General features: G+C 33.0%; 1 protein-coding gene across 1 annotated transcript in view; it reads left to right on the forward strand.

Moving 5' to 3' along the window:
* The window catches only part of Np (serine protease notopleural), a 133,751-nt gene that overhangs the window by 72,708 nt on the left and 36,029 nt on the right, over nt 1-25,014 (forward strand). Inside the window, exons 3-4 of the mRNA XM_072535708.1 lie at nt 18,391-19,188; nt 22,129-22,665. Coding sequence (XP_072391809.1) covers nt 18,391-19,188; nt 22,129-22,665 — 1,335 coding nt within the window. The remainder of the gene's footprint in view (nt 1-18,390; nt 19,189-22,128; nt 22,666-25,014) is intronic.

Raw genomic sequence — 25,014 nt, forward strand, 5'->3', positions numbered from 1 at the left:
TAATCACTATGAACAGACTAAGAGCCTTTTTGTTTCTAAAGATGGGACAATTTTACATTCCTTACCGAGTCTTCTCCCGACTTCGCTTTCCGATACACGATCCACCGAGAAGATTCTCAACATTCTTCTATTAAACCACATCTTCAATTTTCTAAATAATGCTTTAGTTAGTGTTTAAGATTATGTCTATTCGATACTTTAAAGAAAACCCATACATAGCACCGAAAAAGAAAAGTATGGGTCTTGAAAATTTTTGTTCATCAAGGTCCTAGGTATCTGGAGCAGATCTTTTTAGAGCCTGATTTGGTAACATAATTATAACCCTGTTTTAAATCTACAATTTACTCCTTCGTGGTTACAAATCTGAATAATTACTAATTACACTTTTATATTTACAAATCTGTTATAAACTGGTGTTTTACTAAGTAATAGTAAACAAACAATAAATAATTTAAAAGAATTACCATATTTACCTCATACCATCTGGTTATATTCACATAACGTACATCTCATTTTATAAATGCCTTCATATCTTCAGAAAACATTTATTCGAATAACTGGAACCTGTTCGTACCTTTTCACGTTTTATTTTTGATTTATGTAAACTTTCAGTTATTTTCTCACCAAAATAAACTACATCATACATACAGTTCCGTTACCTTGGCCCAGTGGAAATAAAATCTCATTTGTGACCAAACCTGGAGAGCGCGATGTAAATCTTTGACCGTGGTGAGAAAGCACATAAGTCATTTTGCCTAGTTTTGCAGTAGAAGCGATTTAATATTCACCGGTTACCTCTAAATCCGTTTTATAGCCCCAAATTACGTGTTACTTACTTTATTTGGTTTTAATTGTTGTTTTTATAATTAACTATATAAATGTCTTATACTAATATAGACTATCCTCCAAATTTTCAACCACCCATGAAATAAAAAATATGTCAAAAATGAAATTCGTGACTTATGTCATTTGATCCCAAGTGTGTCCATGACTTATGTGTTATTGCACTTACAGAAAATGGTTATGAAAATAATATTATTAAACAAAGTATTTTTTATTTGTTATAAAAAAGGAAGTTTGATAAAAAAAATAAACCTAAAAAAAAGAATGAACCACTTAAACATAATAACTATTTAATTAATATCTTCGTCGATACCTGAATAGTCCAGCAACGCTGTTTCGATCGATGAAATATTTTCATAGAACCCATGAAAAGTTGTAGGGATTAAGGGAAGCAAATCAAGAAGATCCTTCTTTTTTTCTTTATTTATTGGCACATCCGCCTTATATTTCAACGGGGGAACTAAGTTTCCCAACCCATTTCGTCTAATAAAAGAAATTTCCTTAAATGGCTTCTCTGCATTTAAGGATTTTTTGAAAAATATTTTCCCATTATCCAATTTTATATAATTTAGCCATTGCACGTCATGCCAGCGAAAAGGTTCTCCTTGATCGTCTTTTTTCCTAGACACCAATGGCCCCTTTAACTTGTCGCATTTATGGCAAATATCCGTTTGAGGCTTTTTAAACGACAGATTCAATTTATGAAATTTAGATCTATAATATGGATACGACACAAAGTTTTGGTATGATTACTTGTACAGGGAAATACATTGCTTCTAGGGTCAAATGTGATGGTAGAAACCTTTTATTTGTTTGGACGCGTGAGTAGTGGCTTTCATAACTCAGGAAACCCAAAATATGCTTACCGAGTTCTTCTAATTTTCTTCAGACCACTTGTTTATTGGAATATTCTTTCATTGGGCAGAATCAGTCTTTGTTTCCGCAGGTTATACTCTTTTTATTACAGCGATAACTTTTATGAAATTCTCTGTTTCATTGAAAGTCACAAGAAAGCATTTACGGCAAACAGAAATATGGCTACTAATTATTCATAAAAAATATTTGTAGATTTTGAGGCGAAATTTTTCTTTGTCTGGATCGTCTGTATGAGGCCTCCGCGATTTTTTGTCATGTATGGTGAAAAGACTGGCTATATAAGCTACTCTCTTGTCGTAACTGCCCAAACTCCAATATTCGGGAAAAATTTCTTTCAGCTGATTTTCAGTGATTTTTGTTTGCACTTTGCTGGGCATAGTGGCAGAGGTTGAAATGGTCTTTCTGGAATTATTTTACCATTTTTTGTAATATATGACTTCCCGAATTACTTTTTTTTTTCGTAATTCTCTAGCCTTTCTTTTGTCCAGTGGTTTTTGTAGCTTTCGACGTGATTTTCACGCTCTAAGTAAAATTGCTTGTAGTATTATTATTTTGTCATCAAAACAGAATTGCTTTTAGGAATGTATCTGCTATCAACTCATCATCAACAGACACTTTAAACAAAAAACTTCTGGAGATGTGTTATTCGCAATATCAAACCAAACTGAACTGTTTTAGGCTAAATTATTTTCTGCATGTAATGTTTCATTAGCGCCTAGTAACATAAGTCACCGACGGGACGACAAGAGACAGCAAGTTCCAACTGGCTCTCTTCACATAAGTCGACTTAAGTGTTTATTCACAAACTCAAGTTGGTATTTTCTCAGTATGGTTATTATGCACACTTTGCAATAACAGCTGTAAAAATGCATTGTAGACTAAAGTGCTTAGAGCCGATGATAGTATTACAAATCACCTACACATTTTTATCAAAAAAAAAAATTCGGAAAATTTGACTTATGTGCTTACTCACCTCAGTCACAGAAATATTTCTTCGTGTGATCTTACTACACATGTACGTTGCCACGTCAGGCAATTTTTCTTAGTATATAAAGAAATTATAAACAGGCGTTCATATAAAATCCCAACTTAAAATTGTTTTTTTTTCTCGTTTCGTTAAAATAATATATTGTTCACCTATTCTTATTGTTTTTGCTAACCATGGAATTGAAGGCAATTTTTGTAAGAAATTAAATTTACCTTAATGGGAGCTATTAAGTTAAAATGAGAAATGAGAGCATGCGAGAAATCTATTTCAAAGCTTCACTTTAGTAGATGCCATAATTGGTTAAAATGGTGATAGTATTTGCAAGTCGGCACCAGCTTTGATTACAGTATGTTCTTCTGCGTTATTTTGGTTTTAAATAATTTCCTTATTTATTGTCCAGGCTTCTAAGCCGCACTTAATTGCTATGTCTAGCAGTGTTGTAAATAGCATTCTTCAGTGTTTAGTTTAGTTGACTTGTGTTGGCTCTCACATTTGTATATTCTTTTGTTATTTTTAATATCTACTAATCAATACCTTAGTCTTATCCTGAACAGTCTATTGTCATATATATTGTTTTATCTGTAAGTAGTTCCAGACCAGTAGAGAATGGAGTAGAAGCTTCAACCATAGAGGAAGTTCTCGAAGCTATTAGGGCCCAGAAAAACAATAAAGCCCCGGGAGTTGACGAAATACTAGCAGAATTGTATAAGGTAGATGGCGACCACCTAGCAAGTCACACCCATGAGCTCATCAAAGACGTGGCAAGAAGAGAAAATACCCGACAATTGGAAGAAAAGTATAGTGTGCCCGATCTGTAAAAAGGGAGACAAACTCGAGTGCAAAAACTACCGTGGAATTTTTCTAGTATGTACAGCATATAAAGTAATCACGTATATTATAAACCAGCTGCTCCAACCACCAGCAGAAAATATTATTGGAGAGTATCAGACGGGCTTCCGACGAGGAAGATCGACACTGGATTAAATATTTACAGTCAAACAGATCTTGAGTAAATCATGGGAACATGACATTGATGTTTACAACGAGTTTGTAGACTTCAAATTGGCTGAATTGGCAATACCACACAAGCTAATTAGACTCATTAAAGGCACAATGGATGAAACTCAGGCATGTGTACGAATTCAAAATGCTACCTGCTTTAATCCCTGCGATTTTTCAAAATTTCGCAGGGACTAAAGCAGGGAGATGGGTTAACCCAGAAGAAATATAGTCCCACAAAACATTATACATGAAGAGGACATTAAAACGGTGGGAGAGTTTATATACCTAGGAGTAGAAATATATGCCGACGGATCAGAAGATAAAGAAATACGGAAGAGAATAACGCAGGCAAACAGAGCTTATTTTGTGCTTTCCCATATATTTTGGTCTAAAAATGTCCACCGAAATACAAAGATGAGAATCTATAAAACCTTAATTCGACCAATAGCATGCTACGGCAGTGAAACATGGTTCCTGAAAGAAACATTCGAAAGGAAAGTACTGAGAAGAATACTAGGACCTGTGAGGGAAAACGAAATCTTTAGAAGTCGATACAACAACAAGCTTTATCAACTTTATAAGGAAGCCCCACTGTCAGACTTCATTAGAATACAAATATTGCAATGGACCGGACATGTGATAAGAATGGGAGAGAATAGGCTACGAAAAAGAGCACTGAATGCTAGAATGCAGGAAAAGAGACCAGTTGGAAACCCAAGAAAGCACTGGGAAGACACAGTTAAGTGTCTTTTTTAGGAATACACAAGCCTTTTTAGGAATTTGTGTATGGAGAAGATCAGCCACAGACAAGCACGGGTGGAGACAAAAAATAAAGGAGGCCAAGGCTCAATTTGGGCTGTAGTGCTGTAGAAAAAGAAGAAAAGCCAGACCTTATAATGTTTCACTAATTTTCTTACCATATATAAGGGCTTAAAAGTTTTGAAGATGAGAGAGAGTAGACAATATTAGTTTCCTCTACACTTGTTAAGGAAAAAGTCGTCTGAGTATAGTTGTCTCCCATATGCTAGTAACTGACTAAAATCCTCTGGTTTATATAGAGGTGTTTATTTTATAAAATACTGATGAAAACAGCTTTGTATTCAGATGGTATCTCTCCCAGTAATACAAAGTCAGATATCAAAGGAACTTCTGAATATAACTGAGTATAATAAAGCAACTTAAGAAGATGGCACTATAAGTAAAATGATACTAGGAGGCAAGTACGTCTTTGAACACAAGGTAGTTGTAACGAAAATTTAAAACTACACACCTATCAGCTTGTTATTTTATTTATATAAACTCTTTATAAGAATAATTACTAACAGACTGCTACCTAAGCTAAATTGTCATCAATCACTAAAGCAAGCATTTAAGAGTGTCTTTGTAATTTGACTCAGTCTAGCATAACTTCATTTCAAGAGTGCGTATATATTGTAGTATTACTCATAGTTACACAACTGTCCTTTGGAATATATATAAGGTCTATTGGTCAAAGACATTTCAACTTATGGTACGCAAATTGAGCAAGTATATATCTATATACGTATCTGAGCCACGAAATTAACTTAGCAGGAGACAACGAATCAACCGAGCTAAACAGGAGAGCAAAACTAACATGGGCAGTTTACCGAAAGCTTAGGAAGAAAGTCTTTAGACTATTTCCTAAGGTTAGAAATATTTCAGGAGAGCAAAACTAACATGGGCAGTTTACCGAAAGCTTAGGAAGAAAGTCTTTAGACTATTTCCTAAGGTTAGAAATATTTCCATGTGCTTAAAAAAGAAAGTTCTTTGATTAATGTATTTTTTCTGTTTTATTATATGGAGCAAATAAGCTTAGCGTTATCGTAGAAATAATAAATAAAATAAAAGTGGCACAGAAAGCAATGGAAAAGTCAATGTTGAAGATATCCCTCAGAGACACACTTTTAAATCAAATAGGAGGAAAATGTAAAGGTCGTAGTTAAAAAAATTACAACGCAGAACTAGAACTGAGCCAGAGTTAGAGAAGATGAACCAGAAAAATTTTGGAATGGAGACCTAGACTAGATGCTTATCGTAATCGAGAACGACCTCCAACAAAATGTTCAATTTTTAGCTATGTTGAACAGTAGACTTAAAACATCTGTTTTGAGTCTCTTTTGTTTTGAATTTCTTGTTGTTTCTCATCTCTAAAAACGTTTTTGTATGTCTTTCATTGTATGATCACAGTAAATTTAAAGTACCTGAAAATAACTGTCAGCGGGGTGCTACTGTACTGGCGATATAGAGTACTTTATCAGTTCGAAGATTCTTACATTTAAATATATATCTTACATGAAAAAGTTGATTAGTACTCTATGCTCAGAAGGTACCTGGATTGATAAACCGAGATGTCGGTTCCTCCGGTCTTGATGTGCAATTAATACTATTTTTCTCAATGCGTAGGAACACCGACAGATCGTTGAATCTTTGACTGTTCAGGAATTGCGAAATAATTCTTTCCAATAAGTTCTTTCCAGACTTTTACTTATTTCGAACAAATGGTTTACCGGCAAAGTACTACTTCAGCTAGTTCACGAATTCGAGGAATAATTCCACGTCCGCTCGGGCTTATATTTATTCCTGACCGTCGGTGATGTATGTTCTTGATATAAGAATTAAAAAACGTGTCTTCAACAATAGGTCTAAAAATGAACATCAGTAAAACCAAATTTATGACAAATTTGGTTACCAGCGAACACCTAACCATCCAAAATCAAGTGGTAGAATTTACAGAAAAGTACATACATCTCGGTGATGAAATCAGAATAAGCAAGGATAATCAGACCTGTGAATTTCAACGACGAATAACACTTGCTTGAGCGGCTTATAGTTCACTAAGAGACATCTTTAAGAGCAACATCCCGATAGCTATTAAACGGAAGATATTTGACCAATGCGTTCTTCCTATTATGACATATGGAGCAGAAACTCTCACTCTCACAAAAACAACAACACTAAAAATGCGAGTGGCACAAAGGCGCATGGAAATATCGATTCTCGGCATGACAAAAAAAAAGACAAAATACAAAAGAATATCCAAGAAATGGCAATAATACGCACAGAACCATGAAGAGTGGTAAAAAATGGGAGAGACATATGTCCAGCAGTGTACAGAAGAGGTTGTATGATGATAATGTCGGTGATGTATCGAAGCACTGCGGCAGTTCAACAAGTTGCGAAATAATTTTAAGTCGCTCAGACTTGTATTTATTTTAACAATTTCTGTCTGAACGGCGAAGTGTTCTCTTCGAGCTGTCTAGTTATTTTTGCAAAATAATTTAGTTTTAGACTTTTTTAGACTATTTCCAACAACTAACTTAACAGCAAAGTGCCGAATTTCTTCACTTGTTAATTGCGAGATAATTTCAAAGTCGTGAGACTATATTTATCTTCAGAAAATTATCGTTAAAAATTAAAATTTAAAAATATCGAATATTCTTCGTTAGCGAAGTTTTGAAGTTCGATGATTTTGGAATATTTAAAAAATAAAAATGCAACGTTTCATTGAAATGGGCTACTCAGCCAAAATAGGCATTGCTCGGTTAACATTATGAACTAGCCTGTCCTGCGATAGAAGAATATGCTGCTTTTATGCATTTTCTAATTGCATGTGCGCAGCGATCTTCCAGAGAACAAGTATGGAGTGCTGCAAACAACTTAACATAAATCAAGAACATCAAAAAGTCCAGGTCTGTTGCAATAAGGAAAATATTCAAGATGAGTTCCATTTAACGCTATATTCTAAATATTTCAGTTGTAAAGTTGTATGGGTGGAAAACGTCCTTCAAAGGAACCAAGGTCACGTAGACTTATTAACCTAACTTCCCTTTTTACAAAAAGTATGAAAAAATATATAAAAGATTAATATCATGAAACAATTTCTGCAATTCTTATTTTAAAAACTATCCATTGTAAATATTTTATTTGGGCGGTACTACACTGTACATATGTTTTCATTAGTCACCAGTACCGAAGGCAGTGAGCTATCAGTCACTAATTAGTGGAGTAATACCTGATTTGAAGCTTTTTTGTGACAAAAATATATTTTTAGTACTGCCTACTAATATATCGATTTGTCATTAACACGGAACTCGGACTAATCACCTGCTAAACATAATATCATTGGTTTAAGGTTTGGCTTCTTAAATTTCCAGTTTTTCAGTAGGTTCAACAGCTTGCACGATTTATAGGTTTATTTAGGTTTGTAAGGGTCTTTAATACGGCCGATCTTACTCACATTATTGTATTTACATTATTGTCGGAATTTTCGTTTTTATGGAAATATAATGAACTTTGTTATTTCAAATAGATTATCCTATATATTTTTTTCTTTTTGAAATTCTTAAAAAATACTGAATAAATATCGTCTGACTTATTAAATGGGTAAAATGAGAAAATGACGTATAAAACCAAAAAGACCGTGAAATAGCCCGATGAATAAACCACGAAAAAGTAGGACAAATATTAGATTCAGTGGAAATTGTTTATTCATCTGACACTATTGGTGATTTCAACAGTGATAGTCTTGTTTTAAAATTAAAAAAAAAACAACTTTTGGCCATCTGTGTTGTGATTGGCTTAACTGAAAATCTTCGCTCTAATTGGTCCACTCTGGCGACAGTAGTAAGGAACATTTTTAAATTGTTCTCTTTTTCTGTAGATTTTTAGTATAGTTTCTCCACTATTTATTTTTAAAGTTCTTATAGTTTTCCAGTTGCTTTATATTTAGAGCTACCTAAAAAGCCGTATATCTTTCCTGTCTCTAGATATTTCCTGTTTAATTATTCATTTTTTTAACTATTTGTTTGTTAAGTTGGTAGCAGTATTTTTTTTATATTCGTTAACTTCTTTGCTTGCTAACCATATATTATGTAGTCAGTTCGTTTGTTTTATTAGATCTTCTAGTTCTTTATTTCATCATTAGTTTATTTTTCTGCTGATGATTTTTCTGTAACAGCCTCTTTTCCTGCTACATTTAAGTACATTTTAAGAGTAATAAACATTTATTCCGGTGGTCGTATAGGATTATCTTTTCAGGCAGTCTTATTTTATATAAAAAATATTGTGGAAGGGTGATAAAGACTATATATAGAGACACATATATTTTACCGGATTTTTGGTTCAGTTTTTTTTAACTATTTGTATGACATAATTGTGTTTTATGAGAGCTATAGTCTAAAGTCTAAAGTAATAAGTTAATTTGCAAACTGCTTTTCTTTTCTTAATCACGTCAATTATTTTTGTTTGTTACTTTGTATTATTGCTTTGTAATTAAGCAATAATTACTAATAAATTTAAACATAAAACATGCTCGAACAAAGACAAAAATTTCTTTTTTATCTTTATAATCCTTATGATACTAGTTTTAATTCCATTTTGCTTATTCCTTCTCTAATAGCAGACCAATTTTTATTGTTTTTGTGCAAATTTTCTTGATTTTCTAGAAACTCTTTCTAGTTTCCCGTTGTTGTCTCAAGTGTACAAATGTATACATTTTCCTTTTATTTGTTTTCTTATATTTTCTTTCTTCTTCGTCTCATCAAAAAATTAAATATCTATTTTGTATGTTGACATTTTTTAAAGGACTTCAGTATGCTTTGTTTTTGTTTGTTCGAAATTATAACATATCTAATTCACGTATCATGTTTGTCGCAAATTTGTTGCAGCCTTTATCTAATGCTTGTTTGAATTGTTGAACATTTTAAATATTTTGCAATTCCAATGCTTCAACCTCCAGTGTTGAAGAGCCACGGCGATTTCTGCACAGGCGTTTACACTTAACCGGAAAATTTAGTTAGAAATCGCTTTATATAATATTTTTAGACTGTGTTTGGTGATCAACGCCCCCACTATAAACCTAACATCCATTCGGTTCCCATTTTTTTCTCAATCTGGCTTGGGTCCGCTTATGCTCTTTAAATCATTAAAAATGCGTAATCGCAAATAGTACAGTAATAGTAGAACTGTAATCTTCACTGGCAGCTTTTAAATAATTAAGATATATTAACATGAAATCGATAATTAGTTCACTATTTAATTCACTATTTGAATTAATTCAATTCACAGTTTATGTCTTAATGTCTAATTTTTTTCCCGTTAATCAAAATAAATTGCTGACTAAGCGGCTCTCGACCACTAAAGAAGCGTTTTATGCTTACAGCTTAATTGATTCTATAAAAAAGTCCTATGTTTTATACATCATCGAAATCTCTTAAATATTCAAATTCAGCGTAAAAATATTTATATAATTCACACAATTGCAGACACATTTTTCACTGACGGCAACACTGTATTGTTGTGGGTCACGGAACACAGAACGGACAGAACAGGCACTAGGGAACTAGATTTATGTTGCGTGGTCAAGATTTGATTAACTCGAGTTGCGTCTATGTTTAACTTGCTATAGTAGCACGGTGGATGCGCTGACAATGTAGACATGGCGTGGGCAGTAATGTGGAAATCAGAATAACTATATTAGGTTGTAGTCGAAGGGACCACTTTAGTTATATTGCACGTGTCTCGAGAAATGTTATATAATAAATTATGATACATATTTTCAAAATATTTTGTACAATTATACAGGGTAGCAAAATAAACAAACAGTCAAAAATTTAATATGATTAAAACAACTTACAGGGGAAAATCAATTAAAAATGTGTTAATGCACCTTAGTAGATAACACACTTTTAAATAAACATGTGCTCCCAAAGTTTGAGAAGTATGCTCTAAATTAAGTAGTCTCTGATCCATCATGTCCCACACACCTTCAATTTATTAGTGATAAATCTGAGGATCTTGAAGGCAGAGGCAAAAGATTGACTCCAAAATGCTCAAATAAATCTATAGTAAGTCATGTTATGTGTGGCCTACGCGTGCTGAAAAATTAAAGTATAAAATAAAGTTCTAAATTTTTCTACGTATTGCTGAGCTGGTATGTTTCCTCTGATGAATATAAGACGTGACCTTAAACTATAAGTGCTGGCATTCCACATCCCCAACCCAAGAGTGGATGAAAAATGTGGATTTCGTCTTTCTCCAGAAGGTCTTGTGTCCCTAGCTCAGCAATCATGTTTTCCTAAACAAAATCAAGATTCGTTACTAAAAACAATCTCATTTTGATTCCCAACCAATTTTTGCCCTCACCATTCAAGACAATTATGTCGATGTTAAAGGGTAAGAGTTGACGCCCAGTATGGCCAATATAAAAAAAGACCAAAATTGCAAATTCAAGGATAAATTGTTAGAATTTCAATTAATCTTGCATATTTTGCAAACCATTAACTGGTAATAGACCTGGTAATGGAGAAGCGTTTTCTTGGAGCCAATAACCTTAGGCGACTATCCTGACGATTTGTTGTTCTTCGGCACCGCCCTGTGCCCCACGATCTTCGTGAACGGTATTCTTAACGGCATACTAGATAAAATTTTAACACTCTACTTCTATAGTCACTAAACTTTTTTGAATCCTATGTAAAACTTCTCTTAGGCCAACTATCCGCCTCCTATCAAACTCGCTCAGTTGATGAAAACTTGCACGTCTTTGTACTCCAGGAATTGTAAACAACTTTAAAAAAGAAGTGATATAGTTAGTGGTTAGCAAGTTTATTAAAAATGTAGTAAAAAACAAATACTTAAATTAATACGGCTAATCATTTACTGTTTCTGCCAAGATACGTCTCTTTATCAAATTTTATCAAAATAAAATAATTTACAATGGCTGTTTGGATTTCTATGTTTTAGAATATAAATTAAATCAACAAAAACATTCAATAAATATTTTTCAAAATTCACAGATATTATTAATAAATACAGTAAATCAGATATAGATTATAATATAGATATAGATTATAAAATTTTAAAAACTGTATCACGATATAATATTGGACAGACGCATCACTATTTACACGAACGCATTATTGCGCATAAAAATAAACCAAACACTCTAGCTTTAGATAAACATCTCCCTTCTTTCGAATTTAAAATTATTCAGATTTTCTTCAGAAAGAAAGTCGGCGCTATTAATGGCATCAAATAAACGAATTAATCAAATTAGCGGAATTCCAATAAACTGTATAGAATATAAAGTCAATGCAGTAAATCTAGTTCCAACTTTAGAGGATCTTTAGCACATATTAGATGGATTAATACCATGGATAAACCTTTTGAGCTTAAGATCAACGCTACACAAATTAAATTTATGGTAACAAGTCTATAATCAATATCATCTTGATAATCGACGAAACTACTATAGAGTGATTTAAAGATTTAGGTACCACAATCAACGAAAAGTGGGACTGTAACGAAAAAAGTAAACATGGAATCAAATATGAAAGAACAATATTTGCCAAATTTTACAGTTTCTTATTAGCTCTCAATGCAATGAATGATCTCGGAATCCGACAAACACTAATAAAAGCAGTTAAAGCACTATACAAAGAAAACAAAGTAGCTATTAAATGTGGAAATAAAGCCTACAATCCATTTAAGACGACAAAAGGACTTCTACAAGGCTGTGCTACGTCCCCTACTCTGTTTAAAATATTCTTGGAAAAGACACTCAAACCATGGAGGAGAAAATGCGAAGGAATGGGCATACCAGTAAGAGACGAATACCTATACACCTTAAGTTTTGCCGACGATGAAGTAGTCATCGCACAAGATGAAGAAGATCTCAGCTTTATGCTTAGAAAACTAGAAGAAGAATATAAAAACAACGGAATGGAAATAAACTTAGAGAAAACCGAATACCTAACAACAGAAAACAAGAATATGAGAAACCTAGAGATAGACGAGGGAAGACAAATAAATGGAACAGATAAATTCAAGTATTTAGGAACCATAATATCGAACCAGGGAACAACAGAAGAAGATATAAATAACAGACTGAGACAAACAAGAAACTGTATAAGACAACTAAACTCAGTGTTGTGGGATAAGAACATTACGATAAAGACAAAAAAGAGAATATATAATACCCTGACAAGAAGTATCCTGACATATGGGTCCGAAAACTGGACAATAAACAAGAGAAATAGAGGTAGAATAAGAGCAGTAGAAATGGAGTTCCTGAGGAGAAGCTGAATTGACTTACAAAAAGAGACAGAATTAAAAACGCAGAGATTAAGCGGAGAATGGGAGTGCAATCAGACATAATCGACTATATAGAGGAGAAGAGACTATCCTGGTACGGCCACGTCAGAAGAGCGGACAGAGGACGCTGGATAAACAAAATCACAGAATGGAGCCCGATTGGAAGAAGAAAGAGAGGAAGACCCCGAAGGTCATTCAGAGATGAAACCGACGAGGCCATGGAGAAAAGAACCCTGCGAGATGAAGGCTGGAATGACAGGGAAAATTGGAGAAAACGGTTGAGTAAAGGAAGACAGTGAAAACTGTGGAAATCCTTAGTAGTAGTAGTATTAGCTCTCAGTCTCCCACTTGGACTTAGAGTACGTATTGTAAAGTGCTACATTTGGCCTATTTTACTTTATGAGGCAGAGAAGTGGTCTCTTAAAGACAAAACACTAAACCGCACTAAAGCGTTTGAAATGTGGACTCTACCGAGACTCAGACAAGTACCATGGACCACACATGTCACGAATAAAGGAATTTTAAAAATGCCAGACTGCGAACGAGAAGTACTTTTGCTAATATAGAGATTATTTTGATTACTATACAATAAATACTTTACTTTAAATATAAAATATGTCACCACTATATAAAAATTGATTATTATGAAAAATTTTATCAAATTTTTTAATTCCTTGACACAATTTTAGATGCCATCCGTATTTCAAGGAAATTTTTATAAGAAATTTCAGCACGAAAAAGTTTCTTTGCAAATGATGTCTCAAAGGAATTCATTAAATATTTATTCTCTTTTTAACTTTGAAAAATTACTGAAAAATGGTAGAATTACGGAAAGTCTTTCCGAATCGGTATTTAATTATCCAAGCAGCGAGCTATATTATTCAACACGACCACGATCGAGATTTGCTTCGAGTGTATGATGGTTAATTACCATGGTTGCTGCTTTTTCTCGTTGCAATGTAGTCGCGGCGAGCTTTTCATTGCTTTTTAATGTTTGACGACTACGTTTTTACGAGGGTAATTTCAGTATTATCACAATCATATTTTGTTAAAATTTAAAAAATCAAAAGGTTTATTTGTAAAAACATTACACATAACCTAAAAGGTTTTCTTATATAAGGCATTTGCTTTAATTACAATTAAGTCAAAACGTCACAAACCCTGGACTACCAAGGGTATCCGCATATCAGCCAAGAATATGCGTTCACTACTGTACACCAAGACATTTACTACCAACGTCTTTGTCACTGAATATATCTCCAAGTACAGATGAACTTATCTAAAACTTATTAAAACAGCTAAAAAATGTTAAATCAGAATCGTCTGGGAAGCTCTAAAAATTTTGGAAGAGAAAACGATCTTCGAAATAAAACTAACAACGCCCAAACATTTTCTCTCCCAAACCCTGAAATTCTAAATCAATACTTCGTTAATGTAAGAAAAAATATAACATCAACTATTTTGCCACACCAAGATCCTATTTCCTATCTCCCTAATTTAAAAAAAAAGGTCTCGAATTGATTCTTTATAAGACCAGTTGATAAATCTGAATTGATCCAATAGTCATAAAAGCATTGTATGTGGAGTACCACAAGGTTTAATATTGGGTCCTCTACTTTTCCTTATCTTACTTATTATGAATAACATCACTAACTTAAAAATCGATGGAAATTGTTTTTTGATGACGATACTAGTATTACCCATAATAACTCTAATATTGTACTCTTCATGCAATAGGGATGTTCACAAATTTTTAAATATAGTTAAATTCAATTAAATTCAATAGATTATAAACTATATAAAAATATAGTAAACATGAAATTGTTTAAAAATATATATTTTTTAAGATAAATCAATTCTTAAGTTTAATTTTGATAGAGGCTAAAAAAACGGCTCCTCGCAGCGAGGCTACGGTGTGTGACGTCAGCAGTCTTATCGACAACTTGTTGTGTATACGTATTTACGAAGTGTAACTAGTTCTTTAAGTATTTATACAGTGATAATGAAGCCAAATAAGTGGTGTTTGCTACAAAGAGAGGGAAAAACTAGAAAAGGCAGTTATTATGCAAGTTAGAAAAAAAAATAAATGCTAATATCTGTACTGCGGAAGGAATCAACACTATTTTCGTTTTTTAAAACTTTACAGGAGAGCAGTTTTAAACTTTTTTTCACCAAAAAGTATTATTGCTGCAGCTATTTATTGAGATATCGAAACAATATTTTACTAGAACATTCTGTTTATTGTTATTTACATAATACATTTATTATAATCAAAAACAAATTTGTTCCTGTGTCTTTTAACCCTTTTAACGGACATGGTGTTGTATCCATCTAATAAAGTTATTGTACTGTAAGAGTTAGCATGGGGTATTCAATAACAACTACAATCCTATTTGACTTTTACCGACAAAATTTATTTAACCATACAATTTTCCTTTACAAATACAAATATGTATGTAAAAATGGCATTTTAGGTACAAACCACTCAGTCATCCTCAAGTCTCCTTCTGGATAGTCACTATTAGTATTACTAGTAGGTATGCTTTAAGTTTTGATAAAAATCATGGCAAAATGTAGGATTATTTGACAGTAATGCCAATAGATCGTTATACTTTTGTTGTGATATAAGTATTGGACTTTGTGATACCAGTTGCAAATCTTTTGGCAATGTAAGGTGTCGCCTTCGAAACCTAACAAGGTCAATCTCCTGGTTTTCGTCATGAAAATTACTTTTTAAAAACAGAGTTCCAATGCTGTTTTGTTTAACTTGCAGTTAAACACAGTTTGACAGAAGAACTTGTTGTTTGTTAATGTCTCTTTTCTATTAATCAAAGACGGATTTTAAGATGTTTTGACATCATACAAAGACCTTAAATTTTAAAAATCTTCTAGTTCCATAGTACGTACGGTATATTTCATTGAAGTTTGTCTAATTGCTGCCAGTCCCAGGGCGTGTAAATAGAAATGTTAAGTTTTTTCTCTTTCGCTCTATCAGCGCATGGACAGTGTCCGCCTCCATGTGGGTATTACTCTTTAGTAATGTGGATGATAATTTTTACTTTTTTAAACAAGTATTAATGCTACCATTTTTATTCTGGCCGTAACATTTGTAAGACCGTAGTATGATTTCTTCTATGTTACTGTCAGGAATGATGGTATCTGCCCATTTTAGTAATGCAGATCTTATTTCATTTCCACTACGAATAGTTTATCAGAACTTTTGTCTATATCGGACTGATCTTCATTATCAAAACTCAAGGCATCTCTAATAATATGCTCTTCATTTAAAACATCATTGCTTGCTGTATTATTTGATTCTGAAATTAAACAAGGCGTATAATATTGGTTGTAAAAGATTTAATAATATTGCTAGTCTAAGGTTGGTATCAAATCACTACATTACCCTTTTGAGGTTATGTTTTTTTAAAAATTTAAAAATAATGAGCAAAAAGGTAGCTTACCTGTAAATGCAGTAGAAGAATTCACAGAACTTTTTAGTAGGTACTTTAAGAATCTTTCTCCTACGAGAATTAGGGTTCATTGTTCTTATTATTAGTAACAAACCACTGTAAACACACCATAAATGGCAAAAGTATTATTATATATATTAACAATATTTAAAAATTAGTGAACATCCCTATTATAACTTTTGTTATACTTAAAATAAAAATCTGGTTGGGCTCTATTTACTCTTTTTAAACGTGGATAAGACAGAAGCATTATCCTATAAAGGAGCTCTTCAACCCTTGCTTCTTAATAACAGCCAGATCAGTATCGTTGACTCTGTAAAATTTCTTGGTATTTTATAGACAGCAACCTTAAATGATAAGGTCTGTTTCGAAGGAAATCAATTTAGCATCCTTCAAAATAACATATTTTTCTTTGTTCGAGTCTCATCTTTGATATGACCTTCCTTTTGGGGTTCTAGTACAGCTGCCCAACCTGATGTTATTTTAAAATTACAAAAAGAGCAATACGGTATCTTTTTGGCCTCAGTAGAATAACACATTGCAAAAGCTATCACGGGATCTTTAACTTTACCCTTTTTATATATTCTAGAAACTGTTTGCTTAGTTCGTAAACACTTACATGTTTTTCCAGCAAGACCTACTAATGACTACTCAGTCAGAAATTCAAGCTTTGATGTGTATTTACCGATCCCGTCCACTGAGTTAGTAAAGAAATCTATATTATATTCGGCAAAAAAATTATACAACCATCTCCCTTTGCAACTTAAATCTACGACTTTTTTCCTTAAGTTCCGTAAATTGACAAAAGCCTATCTATCTGACAGACCATATTGTTCAGTGGCAGAGTTTCTTAACGACTACCTAAGAAATTACAGTACGTTTAGGTATAAGCAACAAAGTATTTTTATATATATTTGGGTATCACATGCAGCAGCTTAACTTATTTGTAAACTACTTCGTAAGGTTTTATTATGCAGTTTGCAATTTCGTTAAATTTTGCAATGGATTGTATATTTTATTATCTTTTATTTTATGATATTGACAATTTATGTTATTTTAGTAAATTTTTATTGTTATTGTTATTTTTTGACTTTTTGTAAGCTTTGTAAGCTTAACCATTATATTGTACAATTTTCAGTGACAATAAAGCAAATTTCTATTCTATTCTATTATGTTATAACATAATTTTAATTCTATTTAAAAATTGCTTCTTTTTAAGGAACCATCTCTTTTAACCCTTTCAGACTCAATTTATTTTCATCAGAGAAAAAATTATGTAGCTTATTTCGATCTACTGAACTCAAAAATAATATTATCTTTTGCTAAATTTTGTATGATTATTCACTTTACGTGAGTGTCCATTGCAATGGACAATGGACATTTATTGAAAATACAAAGGTTTTTTCTTTACAGCCACTGTTTTTACAGAGTAAAGTTTTTTTCTGATTATCGTATTCAGAATCAATCCCAACGAAGTAAAAAGTCTAAAAAAAACCTTAACAAAAAGAAGTAGCCTGGACATGATATGATAACAGCCAACATATTAATCTACGTAGAAACGTAATAGTAAGTCTAACACAAATCATAAACTCGATACTACAAAAAGCTACTTTCCTACTTTCCTGCAAAAAAACCTTGACATGAGATTACATTGCAAGCAGACAGACTATTAAAATACAGAACAATAATATTACGCCTTATTATCAGTTTGATTTTTGCCACAAACACGGCCCAACTAAACAAAAGCATAGGGTGATAGAGAAGATACAATCTGGCAAGTCTGGCATCTTCTTGGATTACTATTCAAACTGAAGAAAACAATATTTCAGCCCCTATACACGACACTAAGATCATACCTCGAAGAATGGCAATTTAATGCAAAAAGAAAGTTTGTCTTCCATCCACAACATAAATGCAGGGGTTCCGTTAGGACCCGTTGGGTCTTGGGACCAATTCTCTACACAATCTTTACAGCTGATTTTCCAACTGAAAATCCAGATCCCATACAATCAGAATTTAATAATTTAACTATTATATTTAAATTAAACAGTTATTTTTTATTATCACAATGTTTTTATACATAAAACTTTTTTGTTGCAGGTTCTACGGCGGGTAGAAACATACGAAATTTGCCGTGTATATCTAGGAGAAATAGTAACTTAAGCGGTTACTGCATGTTTGCCATAGACTGTTTAAAAGCTAACGGTACTCATTTGGGTACCTGCATAGATGGATTCTACTTCGGTTCCTGCTGTCACATAGAACCTGTTAAAGATATAATTGATAACAACATAGACACAGATATTATTCCCCACCGAGAACCACCATTCCGAATATCAAGTACTACATCGAGGACGGCAAGTATTACGTCAGCTCCGAAGAATGTGTCTTCGACTACGTTAAGGACTAGCACGACAACAAGAAGTAAAAGTACAAGTACTACTAAAATACCTGTAACCAGCAGTGGTAGTATGAAACCTGTTTCAACTACAACTAGTAAACTTAACATTTCGAGTTCAACAACTACTATTAGCACAAGCACATCCAGCACGACGCTGTCAGAAAAATTACAGACATTCCAAGTGATAAATACAAATCATATACAAGAAGAAGCTACCAAACCCTCCGTTATGACTACAGTTCAAAGCAGCAGTAAACCTGTAACGAAACAACCAGTAACTGTTGCTTCAACAAAAAGTCCAAGCAGTATACGACCATTATCTTCATCGACTGCGCCAATTAAACCGATAACCAAAAGGCCCGTTCAAATTTCCACGACATCAATAGGTCCTTCGAATTTAACTAGCGCTACACCAACATATCCGAATGTTTCAGCTTCTACAACTAAAGTCTCAGTAAAACCCAGTACTCAAACTACTTTAAAACCAGTGATTTTAGGTAAGCGTTTCTTTATTAATTATTTTTTTAAGTTATTCACAACAAAGATATGTACTTATATATACTACATATACATGAAAGTAAACGATTGAATTTCTTTTGTTTCTTCACCATTGTTCTAGACATATTTCGAGGTTTTAGCTCTCGTCAGGAACACTTGTGATTGCTCGGACTGAAATAAAATCCTCTTCATCTCTATGCAATTGTCTACTTTTATTTCAACGTGCTTTCTTTATGTAAAGTGTGCAGAAGATAGAGTTTTTTAAGGGTAAATTGTAAATATATTGTTGGAACAAAAGGTTATTCCTAACATCGTCTAATAGCTTTCAGTGATCATGGATTAGCAGTTTACTTAATTTGAAATCAAAGTCTTTTGACTTTTTATTACTTCATAATGAGGTACTTTGCTACTAGAGAACTTTAGCGAGTTATGGTACCATAAGGACAATAGGGGAGAGGGGGGCACATATGGACAAATTTCAAAAAAAACATTTTATACCGCAAAATGAGATTCATGGTAAAGTATCTGCTTCTTCAATGTAAGTAGGTGTAATTAATCCACATGTCATAATTAGTCCTAAGGGAGGCACATGTGGACAAGACAATATTTTCTACGGGGCACACATGGACACAGGTTTTGGTGGAATAAAATAATAACATTTTTTTATAAGTGCAATTTTTAATATTTATTTAACATAATACATTGAATTATCCCATTTTATACGTATGAAAATTAATGGAAAACCTAAAAAAGAAGTTTTTATCTTGCTGTCCCAATTTTTTTTTCGGGATCTGGCAATTTTCTCATAATATCGTTTACAGAAATATGACTCTCATCCTTCTAATCTGGAAATACAAAATCTTGTCGCGGTGTCATTTTTAAAAAAATTATTAAATCCAATCCAAAATCTTTATCATCTTTAGTCTCAACTTCCATAAGACTTATCATCTGATTCATCAAAATAATTCTCAATTTCGCTTTCTGATGTCTTTTCATCAAAAACTTTGCTAATATGAGTTTTGGATTTTTTCTTTTCTATATTGCTTGCCTTTCTTTCCTGAGCACGTTTCTCTTTTTCCTCCTTTTCTCTTCATTTTCTAATTTGTTTTTTTTTACGTAGCGGACAGAATGGTTGAATTTTTTTTCTTTCTTTCTTCTTAGAACTTATTCTCACGGTCTTTAGGTATGGACGAATTTGTTTCGGAGAAAGTTTTACATCGAAAATAATTATAATTTTGGAACTTTGATTTTCGACAGGTTGACAATTATTGTTGACTTGTGGTTGAACATTTGACGATGATGATGTAGAAGGCATTTCGGAATTAGAGAGTGTACTGCAATTTAGACAATCATCATCTGTGGTATCTCGCTGCGATACATCACTGACTTCCGTAACATCATCTCCTACGAAATCTTCTAAGCAAAAAATATTTTTATTAGGGATTTATAAGGGATAGTAACCAGTGTTTAAAAACACAAAAATAATTTTTTTCCTATCAAATGCTTCGTCAAAAACTGGAGCTGTTAGATGTGCAATGTCATAAATTGTTATAGCTTTTCCCGGATGTGTAGACATACATGTTGAATGCTGCACGACAACGACCCTTAAAAGGGCCAAATACACACACATACACACACATCTAGAGGCTGCAAAGGATGTGTTGTGTGTGGAAGAAACGTTAAGAGTACTAAACCATTTTCCCTGCAATACAATATAACATCTAACGTTGCATGTGTATTATGGTTATCCAAAACTATTAACGTAGAATTTTCCTTAGAAGCATGCATGTTTTTTTTAATATTTAATACAACTTCGAGGAATCCCTCGCTGGTCATCCAACCACTTGAAGAAGCAATACCCAAGCTACCTTCTGGAGCTCCAGTCAGAAATGACTCTTTAAATCGCACTCGTGGGAAGATATAAACAGGTCTAATAGCATATCCATTGGTAACGATTATTCCAACAAACGTCACTTGCTCACTTTTTCTGCTCTAAGTGCTTGTCCCACTTGCTTACAGCCCTTATTTGCGGCCACTTTTGGCATTTAAAGAACAGCGTTCACTCCGCTTTCATCTACATTCACGATTCTATTACTAGTAAATTTGTACGTTTTATAAACTGTCTCTAGGTTATCAAAACATATGTCTACGTTAACTTTATTAAAACTAATGTTTCTGGCTAGACTCGTAGACTCCGGTTTTAGCGAAGATAAATTATTGTGACGCTTCATGAAACCTTTCATCCACCCAATTCCATTCCCAATCATTTTCCGACCATGACTTTGGCGTATTTTTTTAAGCTTCAGAGCATATGTTTGAATTTAAATGTAGGTTAATCCAGATTGTAACTTCGAAGATTGAAAAATATAATTTACTAGACTGTCCTCTTCTTCATTTAAAAAAATCTGCTGTGTTGTATATTTTGTGAACTATCCTCTTACCTAAAAGAGTGAGTTAGAACCACTCGAAAAGAAATCTAGACGAAAAAAAAATCAACTGTCCACTTGTGCCTCTGTTCGCATGTGCTTCTCCTTCCCCTATAAATGAAGAGCACTTTAGTTCATAAGTTTACTGACTTCTAATTGCTTCATATATAAACATATACATAGTTTAATTTTACAAAGCTTAATTTTTTTTTCGGTAGGACAGAAATATTTGCAAAAATTATGTAAAAGGGAACATCCATGAATATTTACTGTGAACAATTCACATTTTTGTATTATGCTTTAAATTTATTGTGCAAATTATAGAATCACATTCTTAAATGAATTGGAAACATATACATCAAACTATGTACTCTAGTAGTATGTACCTTAGGATCGCTTGGATAATAATGAATGTGATGTCCGAACCCCGTATAGATTTTATCTATTTAGATTTTATATATCATGTCATTCTTAAAAAAACTGCTTAAATACTAATGTTTATGTTATATTTAGAAATTACAAATAAACCAACTAAAACCACAAGGAGCCCTCCAACAAGAGCAACTCAGAAACCAACAAAAGCTACTAAACCAACACTTGCTACGAAAAAAACCCAGAGCACTGCTAAAGCCACAACAACGTCCACAAAGCCAACCAGAAGCACAGCAAAACCAACTAAGAGAGTAACACCATCAACTGAAAAGTCAACAACGACGAAGCCTTCAAGAACCACTACACAGAAAATTGTAACAAAATCTCCCAGCTCAACATTATCAACTAGCACACATCGTGTATCAAGTTCTACCCCACCAAGCTCCACTTCAACAACTACCGAGTCTACAACTGTTCGTATGACGACCAGCAAACCAAACAATACGCAGACGTTACAGACCGTCAGTGGAAACGTAGCCACGAATGAAATTGAAGACTCACATCATAGTCAGGAGCCAACAACAAGTAAACCTGGAAGTTTGATAACGTGGACAGTTGTTGACAATAGAAATTCGTCGACTACTGCGTCGGATCAATTGTTTAATACTACGACTGAAGGTAAGTTATTATGAATATATTGATAAATATTTTTTTTACAAGATAGACATAGCTCACTAATAAGAGATAAATATTGGCAAGACAAATATTATTGAACAAAATAAATCTACACGTTTCGCCGTTGATAAACATAGCACCTGTGCTGTTGATCTTAGCACTGTGGGTTTGGCGCCCTATTTACTATCGCTAAGTTTCCTTAAAACATTCAACTCCGCAACTGATTAGTGACAAAGTCCAGATTACCGCATGTTTTTTTTTTAAATAGTGTTGTAATGTTTATTTTAGCTGGTGGGTACTAGACTAACTTTAAATTTTGGTATATTTTTTCAAAAAAAAACAAGACCGCCTTAGGGGCGGTGAAGACACAGGACAAGCTTATTGCTAATTGAGTGTCGGGAACCGCCTGTGCGGCGTTCAGTCAAAAATATAGGGTTTTTATCTAAAAATTCAAACAAATAATCTAAAAAAATTATTTTATTAGAGCACAAAAAATTTTAAAGTAAAACATAAAAAGAACAATAAATTAAAACACAAACAAAAAAATTAAATCTTTAAACAAATTTACAAAAGAAACTAAAACTAAAAAAAAGTAACCAAAACTATATTTTATTAAAATGGAATTTACAAAAATATGAAGATGAACACAGTCCAGCTTGATGAGGAAATTATGGCAGTAATAAATTGAGTCAACTCTTTTTTTCTTGTCAACAAACCGGACATCTTCTTCTGTTAACTCTTTTATTTTTTCCTTCACATTTGGGATAAAATTCAGAAAGATGTGATATCTTAATTTTTCGTAATGGTTCTGGTTCTGGTGGTGTAAGAGCAAATAACTTCTCAATAATACATACTCGGTAGTCATTATTGCCAGGATTCGCTTTCTTGTAAAGATAATGTGATGTGATCATCATTATTTGAAATATATGGACAGCCAGCTTTTTATACCAAATGAAGTTCTTGTACTCACATTAATAATATAATGTCATCTGGTCGCAAAAGTCAACTTCTGCTATAAACTCATTATATTTATCTACCAATACAGGCTTTTCTTTTTCTTGACCACGCCGATTCATTACGGTTTTCATACGTGCATTAAATTCGCTCGAAATAGCCATTATTTCGCGACGATCTTTCCATATAATTATACAATTTCTTTGTGAATTGTATTAAACCACCAATTCACCATTTTTTAGTTTTTTCTTTGTGACTGCTTCGGGATTTCCTTTCCTGTTTGAACGTAAGGTCCCTGTCACATACGTTTTTCTTGGTAACCACTCCTCAGTAAGCTTTCTCAGTCCAATTTCTCTGCTAGAAAATTTAAAACAACTTTTTGTGTGTGTTTTTCCCCGGACAATACAGGATCTGCTGAGCCAGCGTAAAGCACTATTTTGAGGGCGGTACCACTCGCTTTACATAAATAAAGTTTAATGCCAAATTTATGCCTCTTTCCATTAATATATTGCCGAAATTTTAAACGGCCTCTCCACTAAACCATCGATTCATCGATTCCCTGTTGGGATAACATATTTGTATCATTGTATTATTATAATAATTTATTAATGGCATAATTTTTCCCAATTAAATTTGTGACTCTAGTATTGCGTTCTCAAACTGCAAGCTTCTCAAAATCAATAAGAACCAATTGTGGCCTATAAAGGACTAAAAACACTGTAGATTGAACAGATATTTTTTTTCTAATAGTGGTTTATTCTATTACGTTATTCTTGGTTTACTTCTTAAGCTTTGAGCAATTAAATCGATAGCATGTTTGGTAGCCTTCTCACACAACATGTTAAAAAAATCATTTGTCACGGAAGTTGGCAGTAATCAAAAGGGTTTGTGAAATTTACGTCAACCAAAAAACCTGCTTTCTTAGTAAACGGCAAACTTTGATTTGGAATTTCAGTAAAACTCCAATTATGTTGTGCAATATTCTCCATGTCTGAGAAAACTGTAGGGATAGATGAACAACCGAGAATTTGTGAAGGTTGCAAAATTATGTCTTCTTCGGACTTATTATCGCTTTCGCTCAAATAATCTGGATTATCGCTACTATTTTCAAAGGGATTTATCTCGTTGTCCGATTCTTCCAAAGCAGCTAATAATTCAGCTTCTGTTAGTTTACGGTGTTTTTTTAGAATTATATTTGATCATTTTTGAAGATCCTAATTTATTTTCCATAATTTTCATAAGCAAAAGATATATTATTTTATATTACTCGCACTCTGTATGCTGATCAACGCCTGTCGGGCGGTCAACGTAATCTTTTCTATTTGTTTTGTACACTATAAAATTATTGTTGTTAATAATATCATCATCATCATCATTGGTGCTACAGCCCTATAAAAG

Source organism: Diabrotica undecimpunctata, chromosome 6 (assembly GCF_040954645.1).
Source record: "Diabrotica undecimpunctata isolate CICGRU chromosome 6, icDiaUnde3, whole genome shotgun sequence".
Taxonomy (NCBI): domain Eukaryota; kingdom Metazoa; phylum Arthropoda; class Insecta; order Coleoptera; family Chrysomelidae; genus Diabrotica; species Diabrotica undecimpunctata.